This window comes from Suillus clintonianus (assembly GCF_016758775.1).
Source record: "Suillus clintonianus strain FC179 chromosome Unknown DEU56scaffold_193, whole genome shotgun sequence".
Lineage (NCBI taxonomy): Eukaryota > Fungi > Basidiomycota > Agaricomycetes > Boletales > Suillaceae > Suillus > Suillus clintonianus.
Genome location: NW_024539417.1, coordinates 31,813 through 47,526, shown reverse-complemented (window position 1 = coordinate 47,526; position 15,714 = coordinate 31,813). Strand labels below are relative to the sequence as shown.

General features: G+C 49.3%; 1 protein-coding gene across 1 annotated transcript; it reads left to right on the top strand.

Moving 5' to 3' along the window:
• Nucleotides 1-11,320: 11,320 nt before the first annotated feature.
• Nucleotides 11,321-13,897, top strand: DEU56DRAFT_920002 (uncharacterized protein; the record flags this gene model as incomplete). The annotated part of the gene is made up of 8 exons (XM_041358370.1): nucleotides 11,321-11,422; nucleotides 11,813-11,957; nucleotides 12,010-12,171; nucleotides 12,225-12,563; nucleotides 12,625-12,765; nucleotides 12,813-12,899; nucleotides 12,950-13,358; nucleotides 13,408-13,897. 8 exons carry the CDS (start codon nucleotides 11,321-11,323, stop codon nucleotides 13,895-13,897), a joined length of 1,875 nt encoding a protein of 624 aa, XP_041201018.1.
• Between the last annotated feature and the right edge of the window lie 1,817 nt (nucleotides 13,898-15,714).

The following is a 15,714-nucleotide window of genomic DNA, read 5'->3' as shown; positions in this document are numbered from 1 at the left end:
ATACCTATCTCAACCTGTTTTTCCATCGCATCCTGTTTGTACAAATAGAGGTGATCCTGGCGTCCGGTCCAATCCATATCCATGTCTGTCCGGGTCCCCACTGAATGCCTAATTAACAAGAAAAAATGGTAAGTGCGTGAATACGGTGCTATTTCAAATGAGAGTCAAGAATTTGAGAACGTGTCTTGTGCGTGCGGAGTACCGTCCGTCTTATCTTCGTCGTGCAACTGCCTTCCTCTGTACCAATCCTGTGCCCTGGTTGCGGTGAGTATATGATGCGAACTTTATACGAGTCAAATGTGCGTGATGCGATAGCCGCGTGCGAATGAGAAGAGTATCAGTTGGTTGCGCATCGGGTCTAGTCCTTTCTGTCCTTGTATGTATATACGTCTGCGTGTATGGAGTACGGTGTTTTCTGAATTAGTTGCGGTGTGGTTTATAGGGTAAGAAAAAGAGCGCCGGACGAAACCCGGGGTAGAAATGCATACTGTATTACTTGATATATTCTGAGATGAAGCGAGCGTGTGTGTTGAGTGATGAAATTTGAAGGTTGCGGGGGTGGAAACGAGTGTGCGTAACGAGTGTCGAGTGAAAGGAATGTGGGGTTTTAGGCGTCCGGGTCAGCGTCTTCATCGTCTGGTTCTTCCATCTCCTCTTCTGCAAGGTCATCCAGATTGGCGTCGCGGATGGTCTGAGCAGGCCTCATCTTGTTTGCATCCGGGGCAGAACTTGACCCAAGATTCCGTAGCGATGCGGATTTCCTTGCGACTATTAGGATCCGTAAGCGTGATGTCTTGTTCTCCGTTGGGAAGGTCTTCAGTACGGCAACTCGTAAGAGTGAAGAATGGTCGTCCGAGGAGTATGTCAAAATGTGCGGATTCTATTACCTGTACTTGGAACCACATTTCCCCTGAACCAAAATCTAGCGCAAGGTTTTCGATGACACCGAGCGTGCAATCTGTGGAAGTATTGACTGATTCCATGGTTAGCTTGTGATCTGAACGCAAGACTTCCGATCCGAGACTTTTCCATACTCTCCTTGGCATTACGATGCATTCAGCGCCCTGGTCTAGGATGCAGGAAAGAATCCGCCCTCCCTTCAAGGTTGCCTTGATACATCGCAGCGCTTCGAAGTGTTCTGATACAATGCGTCCATCGTCTGCTCGTGGGAGACAGTGATCATACTTTCGTACGAATGCCTCGATCTCGGAACGCGAGGTTAACTCATTGACTGATACCATACCTTCCATGACTCGCTTCGGGGTGATGAGCTCCCGAAATACCTTGCGGATGTCAGGTGAGACTGCCATGAGCTCTCGTATGGGCACATTGACATTTGAGTCTAGCATGCGGTCCACAACTTGCTTTTCGGCATGCTTGTCTTCCAGTGGGAACCCATATCTAAACTTCGCAGAGGGGTTAGTGTTAGTTGCGGGCGTAGATGATGAAGCAGCAGCGTTTCCCATAGTGGCAGTGGCTTTCGGAACTGTCGCAGGATTAGGTGCTGGTCTGGTGGTAGCTTCCTGGACCTGGGGCGATATGATCTCTTCGGTCGGCGCTATTCTGGATGAGGGCCCAGGCTTCGGACGCGTGGATGACTCTACTCCTTCAAAGCGAACATTCTTACCCTTCAGGTCTGATTTGCGTGCCCGGGTGTTAGCATACACCGTACAGGCTGCGATAGCTGCGTCCTCTAACTTCTTGAGCTCCTCATCAGGCTCCGCTTCTTCCGTGGCGCGAGTGAGCGAATATGCTGATGCGTCGATGTCAGTCTCTACTTGTATCCTTGGTTGAGCGCGACAGTATAACCCTGCAATCACGGTCGCATTGGCACCGGTTGCGGGGGTCTGTGATAGGAAGCGGTCGATGCGCTCCTGGTAAGTGCCGCTATCCCGATGTCCTGGGATACCTCTACCATCGGACATCACAAGTCGTCCTCCTTCATCTTCTACACACTTGCCATCGCGAATATACTGGTCGCGTGTCCTACACCATCGTTGGTAGTGGTCAGCTCCTCCGCAGAAATGGCATGGGCCTTGGGCTCTCTGCATCGTATACTCCTGTTTGACTACCACTCCTGGGCTTGGTTGCGGGCGTGGTTGCGGGGACGGAACATATTGCTGTGGTTGAGGTGCGTATGAAGTGCGAGCAGATGGTTGCGCTGGTGCTGGAATCGATACTGCGGATGTTCCTGGTAGCAGAAATACTGCGGCCTCGTAGACTTTGTCGATTGGGTATGGTTCTCCGGGGTGGAGGTTGGTGTGCAGTATACTGAGTCGATGTCTGAGGTGGGCGCCTATGTCTGCATGGAATCCGTCTTGAAAGAGTTGGTCGCGTTCGAGTTCCGACAGCTTCTTGTTCGTGAGTAGGAACTTGGATATCTTGAAGAACTTCCGGTAGTATACCCCGAGTTCCGCTTGCGAATTGATAGGCAGACGGGACTGCTCTGCGGATAACTGTGTAAGGTCAGCGCGGGTGAAGCGTCTATCACCTTCACAACCCGGATACAATGCTTTGACAGCTTTGATGAACTTGGCCCAATCGTTACCTGCGGCCTCGTCAAGTAGTGCCCAAGTCTCCGATTCTTCTGAGGATGCATATCGCATCGCCGCTTTGATACGCGCGGCATCGACTACTTGGGCCAAATCTGCGAGCTCGTTGACGTCTTCGATGAATTCCAGGAGCTTGTCTGGGGCGCCTTCAAACTTGGGTGCCTTGTCCGTGCCTCTGAGAGGCATCCTGAAAGTGTTAGTCGACATGGTTGCGGGAGGAGCGGGAATTACGGGAACGATGGTAATAGGTACTGCGGAAGGAATAGGGATACACGGAACAGATGGAACAGACGGAATCGAAAGGGATATCGTGGGTAGTTTCTGAGGGGAAGGAGCGAAATGGGGAAGGGATTCTAAGCGATTACGAGGAGATGAAAGAGGTAAGGAAATGACGGGTAGTGTTAAGCGCGGAAGTTCGGGTGTATGAGCACGAGTAGGATTACTAGATGAGGTAAGGGAGGTAGCGGTGGAGGGAGTGTCTAATGCGTGGGATGGCTTGTCTGTGGGGAAGTCAAATGATCCGGGGAAAAACGGAAGTAGCTCGTCAACAGTATCTTTCTCTTCTTCTGAAAGCGGAGAATCCGGGGTGAGACGCAGAGGTTCGTCGTCTGAGGATTGAGATTGCGGATGCGATCTTGATGGTCCGGGTTGTGGATGGTCCTCTTCTTCTGGGATTGGCGCGAAGAAGCTTTCTTGGTCGAGGCTAATAGATGCTAGTTTCTGCTTCGCAATGCGGGCCGGTGTTTGTCTCAGCGATCTTCCAACTTTCTCGGCTATAATCCCCTCGCGGTGGGCTCCAGTTGTGGGAGAAATCGTAGAAGTCCGCTATAGTGATAGCGTACCGATCCTGCTGGGTGCGAGAATAGTAGTCGACCCAAGGGGATAGCTCTGAGAGCAGTTCCTCAAGTATGAGCGAGGGGAACAGTGAAGAAGGAAGTGATGCGCTGAAGACAGAACGGCTGTGTATGCAAGGAGATGCGGAGATGCGAGAATGCGCGGAGATGCAAGGTATGTGGAGATGCGAGGTATGCAGATGCGGAGATGCGAGGTATGCAGATGCAGAGATGCGAGGTATGCAGATGCAGAGATGCGAGTGAATGTCTAGAGGGTACCAGGTATGCGAAACGGGTAGGGTACCAGGTATCGGAACAGGTAATCGGGTAGAGCGAACTAGGTACCAGGTATATGCGAAGACGTGCAGAAACCGCCTTGCAAGGAACTCAACTAGGACTAGCAATAGTCAACTGTCAATGGCGATGCGAGCGTTCGCACGGGATGAGAAGGCAAACAAGTGATTGCTCAAGCAAGGAAGGACAAGGTAAGACTAAGCTAGTGACTCCGCAACACACAACCAGAGAGGGAATGTAGGAAAGTGATGGATACCAGTCCGCAACGTAGTATATAACAGAGTCCGTAAGAAACCGGAACTGTATAAGCGAATGCATATGTACGCGAAGTCGGAGGGGGATAATATGTAAGTAGCACTATGCGACCTCGTGCATGGGAACTGATATGTAACTGGCCCTGCGAACGGTTAGGAATGACTAACTAAGGATGAGAACGCACCAGTGAGGACGGACGGACGCAGACAGGACATGGACGGATAGTGCGTTGCGATGCGATGAGTGCATGGATTCCGCAACCTCGTGTGATGGTCCGCAACGGCCTGTGGAAGGTATGCGTGACTTCGTCCAGTAAGGGGAAATGGTGCTGTACGGGGCTGCAGCCAGATCGTCTCCTACAGCGGTTCGGAGGAGAAATTAGCTGAAGCTTCTGGGTGTTGTTGATAAAGCCTCCTTGATTCAACAAAGTTCGGAAGACCAGTGATGTCGAGTGCAGACATCGTGGTGGTAGGGGAAGCCAGTAAGACAGTAATAAGAGAGCAAGACGTCACAGTAAGATATCGGCAAACTCCGAGTTTACCTTGAAGGTCGTGAACTTCAACTTCACATGTCGTAGCCTCGTAGGCACTTGTGTGCTGTATACATAGACATCATTTAATGCAATACAATACATTGTGAATATGGTCAAAAAGCTTATCATAGTAAGAACAAACTGAGAGCACAATATCTAGTCCCCCTCCTCAATTTCCTGCTCGTCTTCCTCGTCTTCTTGATCCTGTTCAACACCGAAGTGAAAAATATCAAGCCCGGGACGCTCAAGGACGAAAAATCGATCTTCTATGATTCCAGATGGTAGAGTAGGACGGTGAGGAATCATCGCAACAACAGATTTGATGGAGGTGACTTCAACAACACAGAGCCCTTCATTGCCAAGGTATTTGCACGAAAGAACAGTTCGATTCGAAAGACGAACAAGATCAGCATCTGGAGGAGAGAAAACTGATATTACTGCAATGTTTACATCACGCCATTCACCGACGTTATCGGTAGGAATTGCAACCTGTGTGAAGTACTGGATTTCGGCAAAGCGGACAGCCTCGTCAATAATTACCTGTATACTACAATCAGTACGTGGTATGTTAAGTACAGTTAACACATACTTTGACGTGACGTGCAATGCGCAATTTTTCGAGTGGACGTTCTGATTCACGCCAGGCAGTGCGTGCAATTTGACCACATGGAAGTCGGAGCCGAGCCCAACGATGCATTTGGGGGAGTGGTGCATGGACGAAATCTTCAAGAAGGGCTACATGAATTGCTGGTGGACGATATGGTCGCTTGTCCCTCATTCGGAGGAGGACATAACCATTTCCGAGTTCTTGATGTCCACGTGGAAGAACATTGTCGGGGGGAGCTAAGAATGGTAGTATAGATTTGAGTGCGTTTGCTTGGCATCGTCGGACGGCCTCCATTGAAAGGTTTGCGTAAGGATTCGAAGGCTGTCGGATTTGTTGACCAAGGTTGCCGATCGTCCGCTCCATTGTCCACTGTGCATAACACACTGGAGGGCCTTTACGTATGGCTTCGAGCACAAGGTGATTGACCTGGTGTACACACGGACGTATAAAATGAATGCGATCACATCGGCGCTGGTAATACAACTGTTCGAACTCAATCTCCCACTCGCCAAGTAGAAGTTGAGCCTCCCGAAGTTCGTCTTGTGAGATGCTGTGCTGACAAACTATGCGCATCCCTCGTACGAGCTTGCTGAAATTCAGCCATATGTCTTGTGGAAGAACATTGTGCAGGAGTGCAGGTGCGAGGCCGAAAATGTAGAGTTGAAATTCCCAGGTTTTGTACTGCGTGTTAAGCTTCTCCGCTGGATCACGAGGTGCACGATCGAACGAGCCAGGGATGTGGTGGGCTGTGGCACCAATAATCGCACCGTGGGCAGTCCAAGCATCGTCATCGTGAAAAATTGCCCAATGCCAAGTGCGAATGTCGTCTGACACATTGCACTTGATTGTCCCTCGCCACAAGCTTAGGATTAGATCAGATATGTTAGCAATTAAATGCATGACGTCGGTGGTAAGACAATCGGGGATTCCCAGAACATGTGCTGGGTTGAGTCCGAGCAAGAGACTGGGTTTGACTATGCCCGTTTCAGTTCTACGCTTCTCGAACTGAGTTGGGTTCGGGGAACTAACGACGTGACGAAGGTTCGTGGGATACGAAGCAGAACCGGTGGCAGGTAAATTGAAGACGTCAACATCGTCGTGACTGCATCCTTGAACAGCATAGTTCAAGGGCTTTAGGAGGGCAGGAAAATAATGGGAGCCTTGGGGTTTGCGACGGCCAATAAGCCCACAGTATACTCGGCATCCATTTCGGCCACTATGGCCAACCATACCATCGAAATGGACGAGGCCAAGAGCATCGGCTGTCGGTAGAGCGAGGAAGGGGTGTGAGGTGAAATGTATGTCACGGGAGGCATCCCAAATGCGAAGACCCTCGTTCTGTAGAGATGCGAGATGATGAAAACCTGGAAATAAGAACGAGTCGAAGTTTTTTGGATTTTTGGGTCCAGGGATTATTGCACCAGGGAGAACGTACTGTTTTTTGTAGCGGCGGCTGGGGTGATGGTCGAGAATAATCCAAATAACGATCCAACAATCAGAATTTTTGCTCCGATAGAGCTGGGCACCATCCATGGATATCATTAGAACCATGTCGTTCTCATTGATACGACCTTGCATAACAGCATCAAGGTAGTTGCTGCCGCATATGAAATCATCGATGGCATCGAGTTCGCCATTGTGCTGTTGCAAGTGCCGAAAAATGGCAGCTGTACGTTCACGACGATAGCGCATGTATTCAGCACTCTCGGGATCACGCCAGAGCGCCTGAAGTTGTGGTCCCAGGGGAATGGTATGGAATTCGCGAACGGGAACCTGCTTGCCGGTGGCTTCAAGTTTCAGCTGATCGTATCGATGCGAGTCACAGAATGGACATTGCTCGAGATCGGCAAAAGGCCCAGTGAATGCGATACATGTGTTCAAACACATGTGGTGTTTGACCGAGTCAATGCCACTAAGTTCTGCGACGAGACGTTCGACACCACGATAAGTTGGGATATCTTCAGCTCCCGGAAAACTCCTCGCTGCAGAATCAGCGATACCCTTATACGCAGCCTGAGCTGCGTGTTCGAGATGAAAGTACATCTCGATACCATGACGAATGAGTGGACTTTCGAGACGAGGCAGCTGCTGAGGCGGATTTCGGAGTTTATCAAGAGCTTCAGGTGTAAGTTTTGCGACTGGATCATCGAGCGACGCCGCGCGAAGTGCTTGAATGAACGCTAATGCTTCGCGTTGTTTTGGGAGCTGAGCGAGTGCCTCAAGCTCATCAATATCAATGTCAGGAGGGTTTGGTATTTGAGGTTGTGGCGGAGGGTCGTTTGGAAGTCGCAGAGGGTCGTTTGGAAGCTGCAGTGGGTCGTTTGGAAGCCGTGGAGGGTCGTTTGGAAGTCGCAGAGGGTCGTTTGGAAGCCGTGGAGGGTCGTTTGGAAGCCGTGGAGGGTCGTTTGGAAGCCGTGGAGGGTCGTTTGGAAGCTGCAGTGGGTCGTTTGGAAGTCGCAGAGGGTCATTTGGAAGCTGCAGTGGGTCGTTTGGAAGCCGTGGAGGGTCGTTTGGAAGTCGCGGAGGGTCGTTTGGAAGCTGCAGTGGCTCGTCTTGAAGCTGCGGAGGGTCGTATAGAGGTTGGGGATACTCATTGAAATCCTGATTGTTCTATAGCGCAGGTTATCTACTAGATTCATACTGAATATGATTTTATTATTACCTCTGGACTGGCAGTGCGAATGCGTTTTCGAGGAGGAGTGTGACCTGGACTAGCATGGCGCTTGCTTAGAAATTCACGAATCATCTGAATAGCCTTGGGGTCGTCTTGTGCATTGATAATCCGTTCACGTTCCTCCTCGGTAGCTGCTTCGCCTAGGTGATTGTAGTACGTAGAGCGCTTGACCTGCACACGTCTCCCTCCGTGTCGTCGACAGACGCACCAATATGAAGACATATCACACGTGCTGGTCTAGTTTCGAGACCAAGGGTGTCTCCAGTAAGAAAACGAAGGCTTCAAGTTGTTGAATTAGACGGTATATACCTAGTAGCAGTAGTACTAGTACCAAATGAACATAGGTTAATAACCTAAAGAACATAGGTTAATAACCTAAAGCTACGATATAGCAGAGTTCCACTTACTGTACTAGTAGACTCGGATTGTGCTGCAAGAGCCTGTGATGCGAGTGCAATGCAATTGAAATGCGATTGCAACGCAAAGGGCTGCAGAATCCGTGCAGTTGCGACACAAATGCGTGTTTGCACGCGCTGGACTTGCAAGAAAATACGCGTTCATTTGCTATCAACTCTATCTACACGACATGGCACGACACGGCACTTTGCGTTTTACTCTCGCACGCTCTGAAACGCCCTGGCAGTGTCCGATGTTCACTGGGCTTTACACGTCGTTCTTCGCGATGCAGGCCTCCCTATCGACGGTTGCCCTTTGCTCCCATCTACCAACGCCTCCCTCCACACACAACAATCCCCGTCTCTAACTATGGCGGGATCGAAATTCACAAGACACGTTTCGTATTCTCCTACCCACCGCAGCAATTATGTTCTCCGCTCCACAACATCGATTCACCAGTCACCTACATTCATCATGCGGCGCGAGTAAGGTCATAAATTCATATACATATATACCATAGTTGAGATCTTCTTCAACATAACTTATCAACTCATACTCGAGATTTACGCGCTGATTTTTTAGGCCTCTCATTTCGAATGAGACATGACCATATGATAAGATCCTGTAACTCTTGCACTGCCCGTCCCCTCACAGCATCATCTCCAAAGTCTTCAGCTGGAGGAAATGTCTAGAATAGACGTCCTGCGCCATTGTGCATGATATGTTCCTCGACCCACTGATGTGTAGATTCGCTATCATTCAGTCCATTGACGACGATGACGAAGATCAAGCAGGATTCTCTCGAAAATGTTGAAAGGATCACTGTGGTGAAGCCAGAGTTTATTCAACAAGACGCCGGGGAGTGTGACGTACGGTCAGTGCTAAACGAGACCAACGGACGGCTTCTATGAATGAATCAAAATTTCTGCTCCGTCGAAAGCATGCATGGAGGTCCTTGTTCAGTGAGTATCCACGGTGTCGATGTTGTGGCGGGTAATCTCTACCAATTCGCCGAAGTGGTATGCTCTCATCTGAGAGGCCACTGAGAAGTGCATCGCACTGCTCGATGGCATAGAATACATCGTTGGTATCGAATACTACTCAACAGAGATAGCTACCCTCAACACAAAGCGGCAGTATCGAGCGGTAAAGTTCTGCAGCCTCGCGGAGATCAGCATGGTCCTTTTTGCGCGAGTTGGCGCTGTTGGAGAGCCTAGCAGGGATCGAGGATAGATAGCAGATGATTGGCGTGCCCTGGGGGACAGAGTGCGAGCGCGGAGCGGAAGAGAGAAATGGCACTGTCGATATCAGTGCCACAGAGGATGGCATGGGCAAGGGTTGGAGAGCGCTGCGGCGTGATCTGGATGATCGAAGGGACATTGGCCAAGTACTGACTGAAAGCCACGAATGGCGGTATCAAGATCAATGGGAAGGTTACTCGTTCTGAAGAGAGCGTATGCGTCGCGTGCTGCATCAATATCCTGACCGATCTTACTCTGGATTTAGCAGTGATAAAAAGTCATTGAATCAATGATGTACCTACATAGTACCATCCGCAGTGTGGTGTGGTATTTTTATATGTTGTGCCTCCAACTTAAGTGACAAGCTGTTATTACCAACAGCCGAACGCGTTACTTCGGAACCGGTGTCAGGGAATATAAACATGGTGGAGGGTGTGAGAACTCACCGAACGGTCCGTCGTGCCAAGAAAATGGTCTAAAGTCATTTGAAATGTACCCACAAGTTCATCCCAGCCGAGCATTGGTATACACTGAAATGAGTCACGGATATCAAGGCGGAATGTTGTGGAAAAGCAGGAAAATGGGACTTGAGGTGCGGGGTGTATCAGTTGGTGCACATGGCCCGGATGATGAGGGACATCACTACCTTCCAACAATAAAACATATCCGCCACAACGCCATATTAAATGACATGCTTATCATGTGTAATGCCAGCGTAAGACTGATGTAAGAGACAAGTACATGGATGCAGAGGAAGGAAGGTTTGGGAGGGGATGGCGCGACTGAGTACTGAGTCCAAGAGGCTGAGTGCATGAGCCATGTATCCGGCTCAAATATCTGAGTGGGTTCACGGTCGAGATCTGGACTAACGCAGTAAATGATCGAGTTCCTTCGTTTGAGTGACTGGTAGACAACAGGATTCGAAGAACATTAATGTACTTACCAGCCTCTCTCGAATTTACCAAAAGTATATAATATAAATCACCGGTAGAAACATTCGCGTCTTCATACACGCAGGCCTTGGACATGGTAAGAGTGCTCTTGCAAAAACGCATATGAAGGGTGTTTAGTAACGTACAACTCGCCGAAACGTTCCTATGAATTGCAGAATTGCTCGTGGAGAGTGCGTGTACGATCGGTAAGTTCCAGACGAGTTCCCACGGCAAAAATTCGTGCCGTCTGGCAAAACCTTAAGTCAAATATTCCACTAGCACTCTGGCACACCCAATTCTACTCGCGACGCCAACTTCCGATCTTTGATCCACGACCTATAGATACGTCATGAGTCCCATGACGCGAACTTCCGAAAAAAGAAAATCTAAGTCTGGCTTGAACTTGCCCAGACAGTAGTTTTGGCAGCCACCATGCAGGTCATGTGCGTCTCTATGACCCAGGTTCAGTGGTCTACACGCAAAAAGAGAAAAAGGTGCGTGTCCTACTAGTACCTGCACTGATACTCCAACTGTCTGCTTTCCTGGTCTTCGTTTGCAAAGCACGCTTCACCATCGACGGCTGCGGAGGAGAAAGTAGGGGCAGGATTTTGGGAGGACTCGAGTGAGGGAGATTCAGAAGGAGAAGATAGTGAGTTCACGCATTGTTGTTCTGGAGCTGGAGAGTCAGAAATGCGGATGATATTGCTGGTGTTCGGAATTGATTGAAGCTCTTTACGAGCTGATACAGGCACATGTACATCATGGTGTATGTGGGCGCATACGGGGGCCTTTCACATTCACTTGACCTCTTCGTGGTGCATCGCCTCCTTTTGCTTCTGTTTCCTTGCGCGGCGCCATAATGTTCCCGGTGCCCCATCCCCCAATGACGCGTCCTCTGACTAGCCACCATACCTGGCGTTCTGCATTACCCACAAAGTTCATATTAAGTACTTCGTAGGCGATGCAGGACGCTGGATATTACGAAGGCATCAGACCATTTAGTCATGCAAGATCAAGAACCTTCTCGCCAGCAAGGAGACCATGCTTCGAGTACCGCAGAACGATTCTGGGCACTTCATTGCATGGGTCTTCTGCTTCTATCACAGGTAAGTGTTGCGGTCAGCTCCAGCATGTTCTTGATCCATTCTTGAACAGGAACTGAACCCTGGCGTAGCACGGGGATACTTTGGCGCTTGACTATCTACATGCGGTGTCTCGTGTCATGGTACGACGAGATCATTCCAGACACGTCGACGGGAATGAAATGACCTTCAGATTCACTGTGATTCAAGTTGTGATCAAGCTCTGGGCACAACGCAAACACTGATGAGAAAGACACCTCACGAACAGTGCAGCGCCAGATTGATGCTCAATGTGGGTTTACATTCCTACTACTCTCTGATCGTGTGTTGATCGTTGGTATATAGTTTTGCTTCTCTTCCTTGATGATCGGGCAACATGCTTCTGCCCTCGCACAAGTCATGTAGTGTCTACAGCTTCTTACGAGCTGCGAGGTTGTCGGCGTCGGCGTATATGGTACATCAGAAGATCAGCAAGAGATGAATCTTGATGCTCCACTACAACTGTGCCACTCGGAGATGGGTCGGGAACGTGTAGAGACTGCATGCAGTGTCATAGGCGGTGAGTCGATCGTCGATCGTGTTGATCTGACTGTGTCGTATCTATCGTTCAGTCGCGCACCAAATTTCAATGCTACTGATGCACGATACATCCCTTGCGCTTGTCATGCTGCAAACACCAGGCAAGCTTGCTGTCAGGGCCTCATTGACGCCCGCCAGCAGGTCAAATACCCATAGTGAGCAGGACATACAAACCGCAATACCCCCACCCCAAAGTGACATTCAACAATGCGCTTACTTCTATGCATGATCCTCTACCTCGTTGTAGTGATCCAAGCCGCACCCACTACCAACGCAACTATTACTACTACCGAGTATTTTGAAGCTCCGTCATTCACGAACAGAACCCTGTGGAACATTATCTCCAGCTCCGTTCTCACTATTTTCGCATGTACATACAGCTCTATCCATCCAAATATCCCGAGTCCTAAGGACAGCCCATTTTGTATCCTACGGCGACGACTTGTCATCATGATAGTGGCACTAATTGCTCCTGAACTCGTCGTAGTATGGGCAATGCGCCAGTGGCTTAGCGCTCGTAAGGTTACAAAAGACTACAAGGAATCAGGGTATTTCAATGCTGCTCGGCCGCAGAAGCAGTCTGAAAGTGAGTCGTGCTTTCTGAAATTGGATATGTTCCTAGGACAACTTACCATGCACGTCCTTAGATCATGAGTTGGCTGAAGTGCCTGCAGAGCAACTTGAAGGTGAGCTCGACATTCTATCTTACATCCTGAATATGCTTCCTCATGGCTCGCCTGCTTCTGAAGATCATGATAGCGCCCGGCTTCTCGTAGCGCCTGCTGAAGGTGAACCGTCTGTATTGGTTTTTCTTTGGTAGTTCATAGTACTCCAGTGTCCACCTCAAGATATGGAGGAACTCATGCTCTTGCGAAACCATTCAAACAGTTATTTCCAGCTTACTTTTCAGATCAATCCGAAGGTAAGCTGCGTTCGCGCTCATCCAAACGTTTGGCTGACGTGGATCCTTAGATTACGCGTGGACTCAGACCCACAGCTTCTTTGTGCTGATGGGCGGGTTTATGCTTTATGTAGATGGGGAACCCTGCCGTACACTACTGCCTGACGGGGTTCTCAAGCTGATAGGTGAAGGGTGTATTGATGCCCCTACCCTAACGGCAAGGCAGATCAGCGACCGGAGCAAAGGCAATTTGATATCGAAAGGATTGATCATCCTTCAGGTGGCCTGGTTCATCCTGCAGCTGATCACCCGCGCGATTTATCACCTCGAAACCACCCAGCTGGAAACAGGGACACTCGCGTTTGCGGTTCTCAATTTCCTGACCTATGCTGTGTGGTGGAATAAGCCTCTCGATGTTCAGTGTCCATATCCGGTGTACTGGAAGTCAACCGAGTCAAAGCCAGAGGATCACATTGATGGGTATGTCTGCGTCTAGATCGATTATGCCGTTATTTATTGTCTACCTCAGTGTTAATCATGAAGACCATGTGATTATCGCGATCTTGAAGGCAATCTTTGGTCCATTTTTAGAACTGATGAGCTTATACGTTCCCATACGTAAGCTCCGAGTTCCTACATTTGATGGCAGCATCAAACTAGAAACCTCGGACCCTTCGATATTGATACTTGTATTTTCCGGAATGCTGATTGCGACCATCTTTGGCGGCATCCATTGTATGGCTTGGTCTTTTGCCTTTCCTACAAACCAAGAACAGGTCCTGTGGCGCATCAGTGCCGTCGCTATAACTTGCACACCCTGGATTGAAGTCATTTTGCCTGCAATCACTAAAGTTGTAGGCCTAGGTAACATAATGTATATGGTTGCTGCGCATATGTTTGGCCTGTTGTACATTGTATCTCGTGGTATCCTCTTGGTACTTATGTTCACGACATTACGCAATCTTCCTCTTGACGCATACAAGACGGTGTCCTGGACTAGTTTTGTGCCGCACTTGTAAGTTTGCTTATTTTCATACTTTTGTAATCATACTCGGGATTACTGGCAGTGTAATAGTACGCAAAAATTGTATTTCAGGAAAGAAAGGGTGCGTGCGATGTTCGTCTAGATTTCCTGACTCTGCTTGGACTCCGTAGCAGGCTTTACTCGTCGTTCTTGGCGATGCAGGCCTCACTATCGACGGCTGCCCTTTTTTCCCATTGCATCATCTACCAACGCCTCCCTCCACACAACAATCCCCGTCTCTAACTATGGCGGGATCGAAATTCACAAGACATGTTTCGTATTCTCCTACCCACCGAAGCGATTTTGTTCTTCACTCCACAAAATCGATTCACCCGTCAAACATGAAATACGGGCGGCGGATACGAACGCGCATGATCCAGACCGCTCAAATACTCACACCTCGTGGAAAACCCTCTTCAAGCTCGTTGGTGACTAGAGGGTGCAACAATCGTCTTCCCGCGAGGCCGCACTGGAAGTTTTGTCTCATACATGGGGAGAGTACGGTTCGCACCATTACGTTTCAGAAGATGTTTGGATTGAAAATCCGACCACTACACATCGATAATCTGGTCAGTCTGCGCATCGCCCACGTTGGTGAGTGGATATCGTCGAACGTCGCTCGCTTCGAAAGTGGGCAAGCTAGCATTGACGAGCTCATCAGGGCGTTCGACAGCACAACAGTGGATTTGAGGAGCGACATACATTTGTGCAAGCTGAAATGTGCAAGCTGCGAGCTGCTTTGTGTTCAAAGCAGACTGCACGATGGACAGCATACTTGCCAAACTTCTCATGCCTGTATACGTTCATGCGATTTTCAGCAGGGAGCTCGACGCGACTCATACAGTGTTATTTTTTCGATATGTCCGCGACAAAGGCCATGGAGGCACCGCTTCACTGCTGCCGTTGAACAAGCCCAGTCAGTCATGGAACAACATTGGAGCACAGAGAGGTGCTCGATCTCCCCACAAACGTGTTTGAGATCTGCGACATTATTTTCAGGAGCCCCGTGATCATATTTTTGTCGGATGGCGAGTGCTATATCGCAGATCAGCCTGTTCAAGATTTGTGCCGCTCTGCGGTTCGTCTTGGGTCTGTAGCCGGTTTTCCATGTTGTATTGGTAACCTGTGACACACAATCTAGCAAACCACTGTCTTTCCACGCAGTATCATTTGGTTCAGATAGTTCCTCTGCATACTCGCGAAGAATATCTTAAATTGCGCTTGACATTCAGAAAAACGCCGCAAGGGATCCATTGGTCCCCCCGGCAGCAACAGTCGCATCTTCATACACGCAGGCCTTGGACACGGTAAGAGTGCTGTTGTAAGAACACACACGAAGGGTGTTTAACACTGTCTTCAGGTACAACTCGCCGAGACATTCCTCGGAATTGCAGAATCGCTCAGGAAGCCGAGAGGGTCTCTCATCCATTGAGAAGGATGCGTTGAATATGCATAGAAAACAACAATCTATGATTAGTATACAACAGAGCCTTGACAGAGCCAGTCTTGATATCGTATTAAGGATGTAGGTATGATCGGCTAATTCCCAACGAGTTCTCACGGAAAGAGCCCGTGCCTCAAGCTCTTGGCAGAACCTTTCCTGGTGTACGCAATTTTACTCGCAATATTAATGGATCCGATTTTCGGTTTTCGATCGACGACCTGCACGAGTCGCAGCACGAGTGCCATGACACGATCTTTCGAACAAACCACAATGTAAGTCTGGCTTGAACGTGCTCATACAGTCAGCAGTTTCGGAAGTCAGTACACCCAGCATGCAGTCATGTGCGTCTCTGTTACCCAGATTCGGTG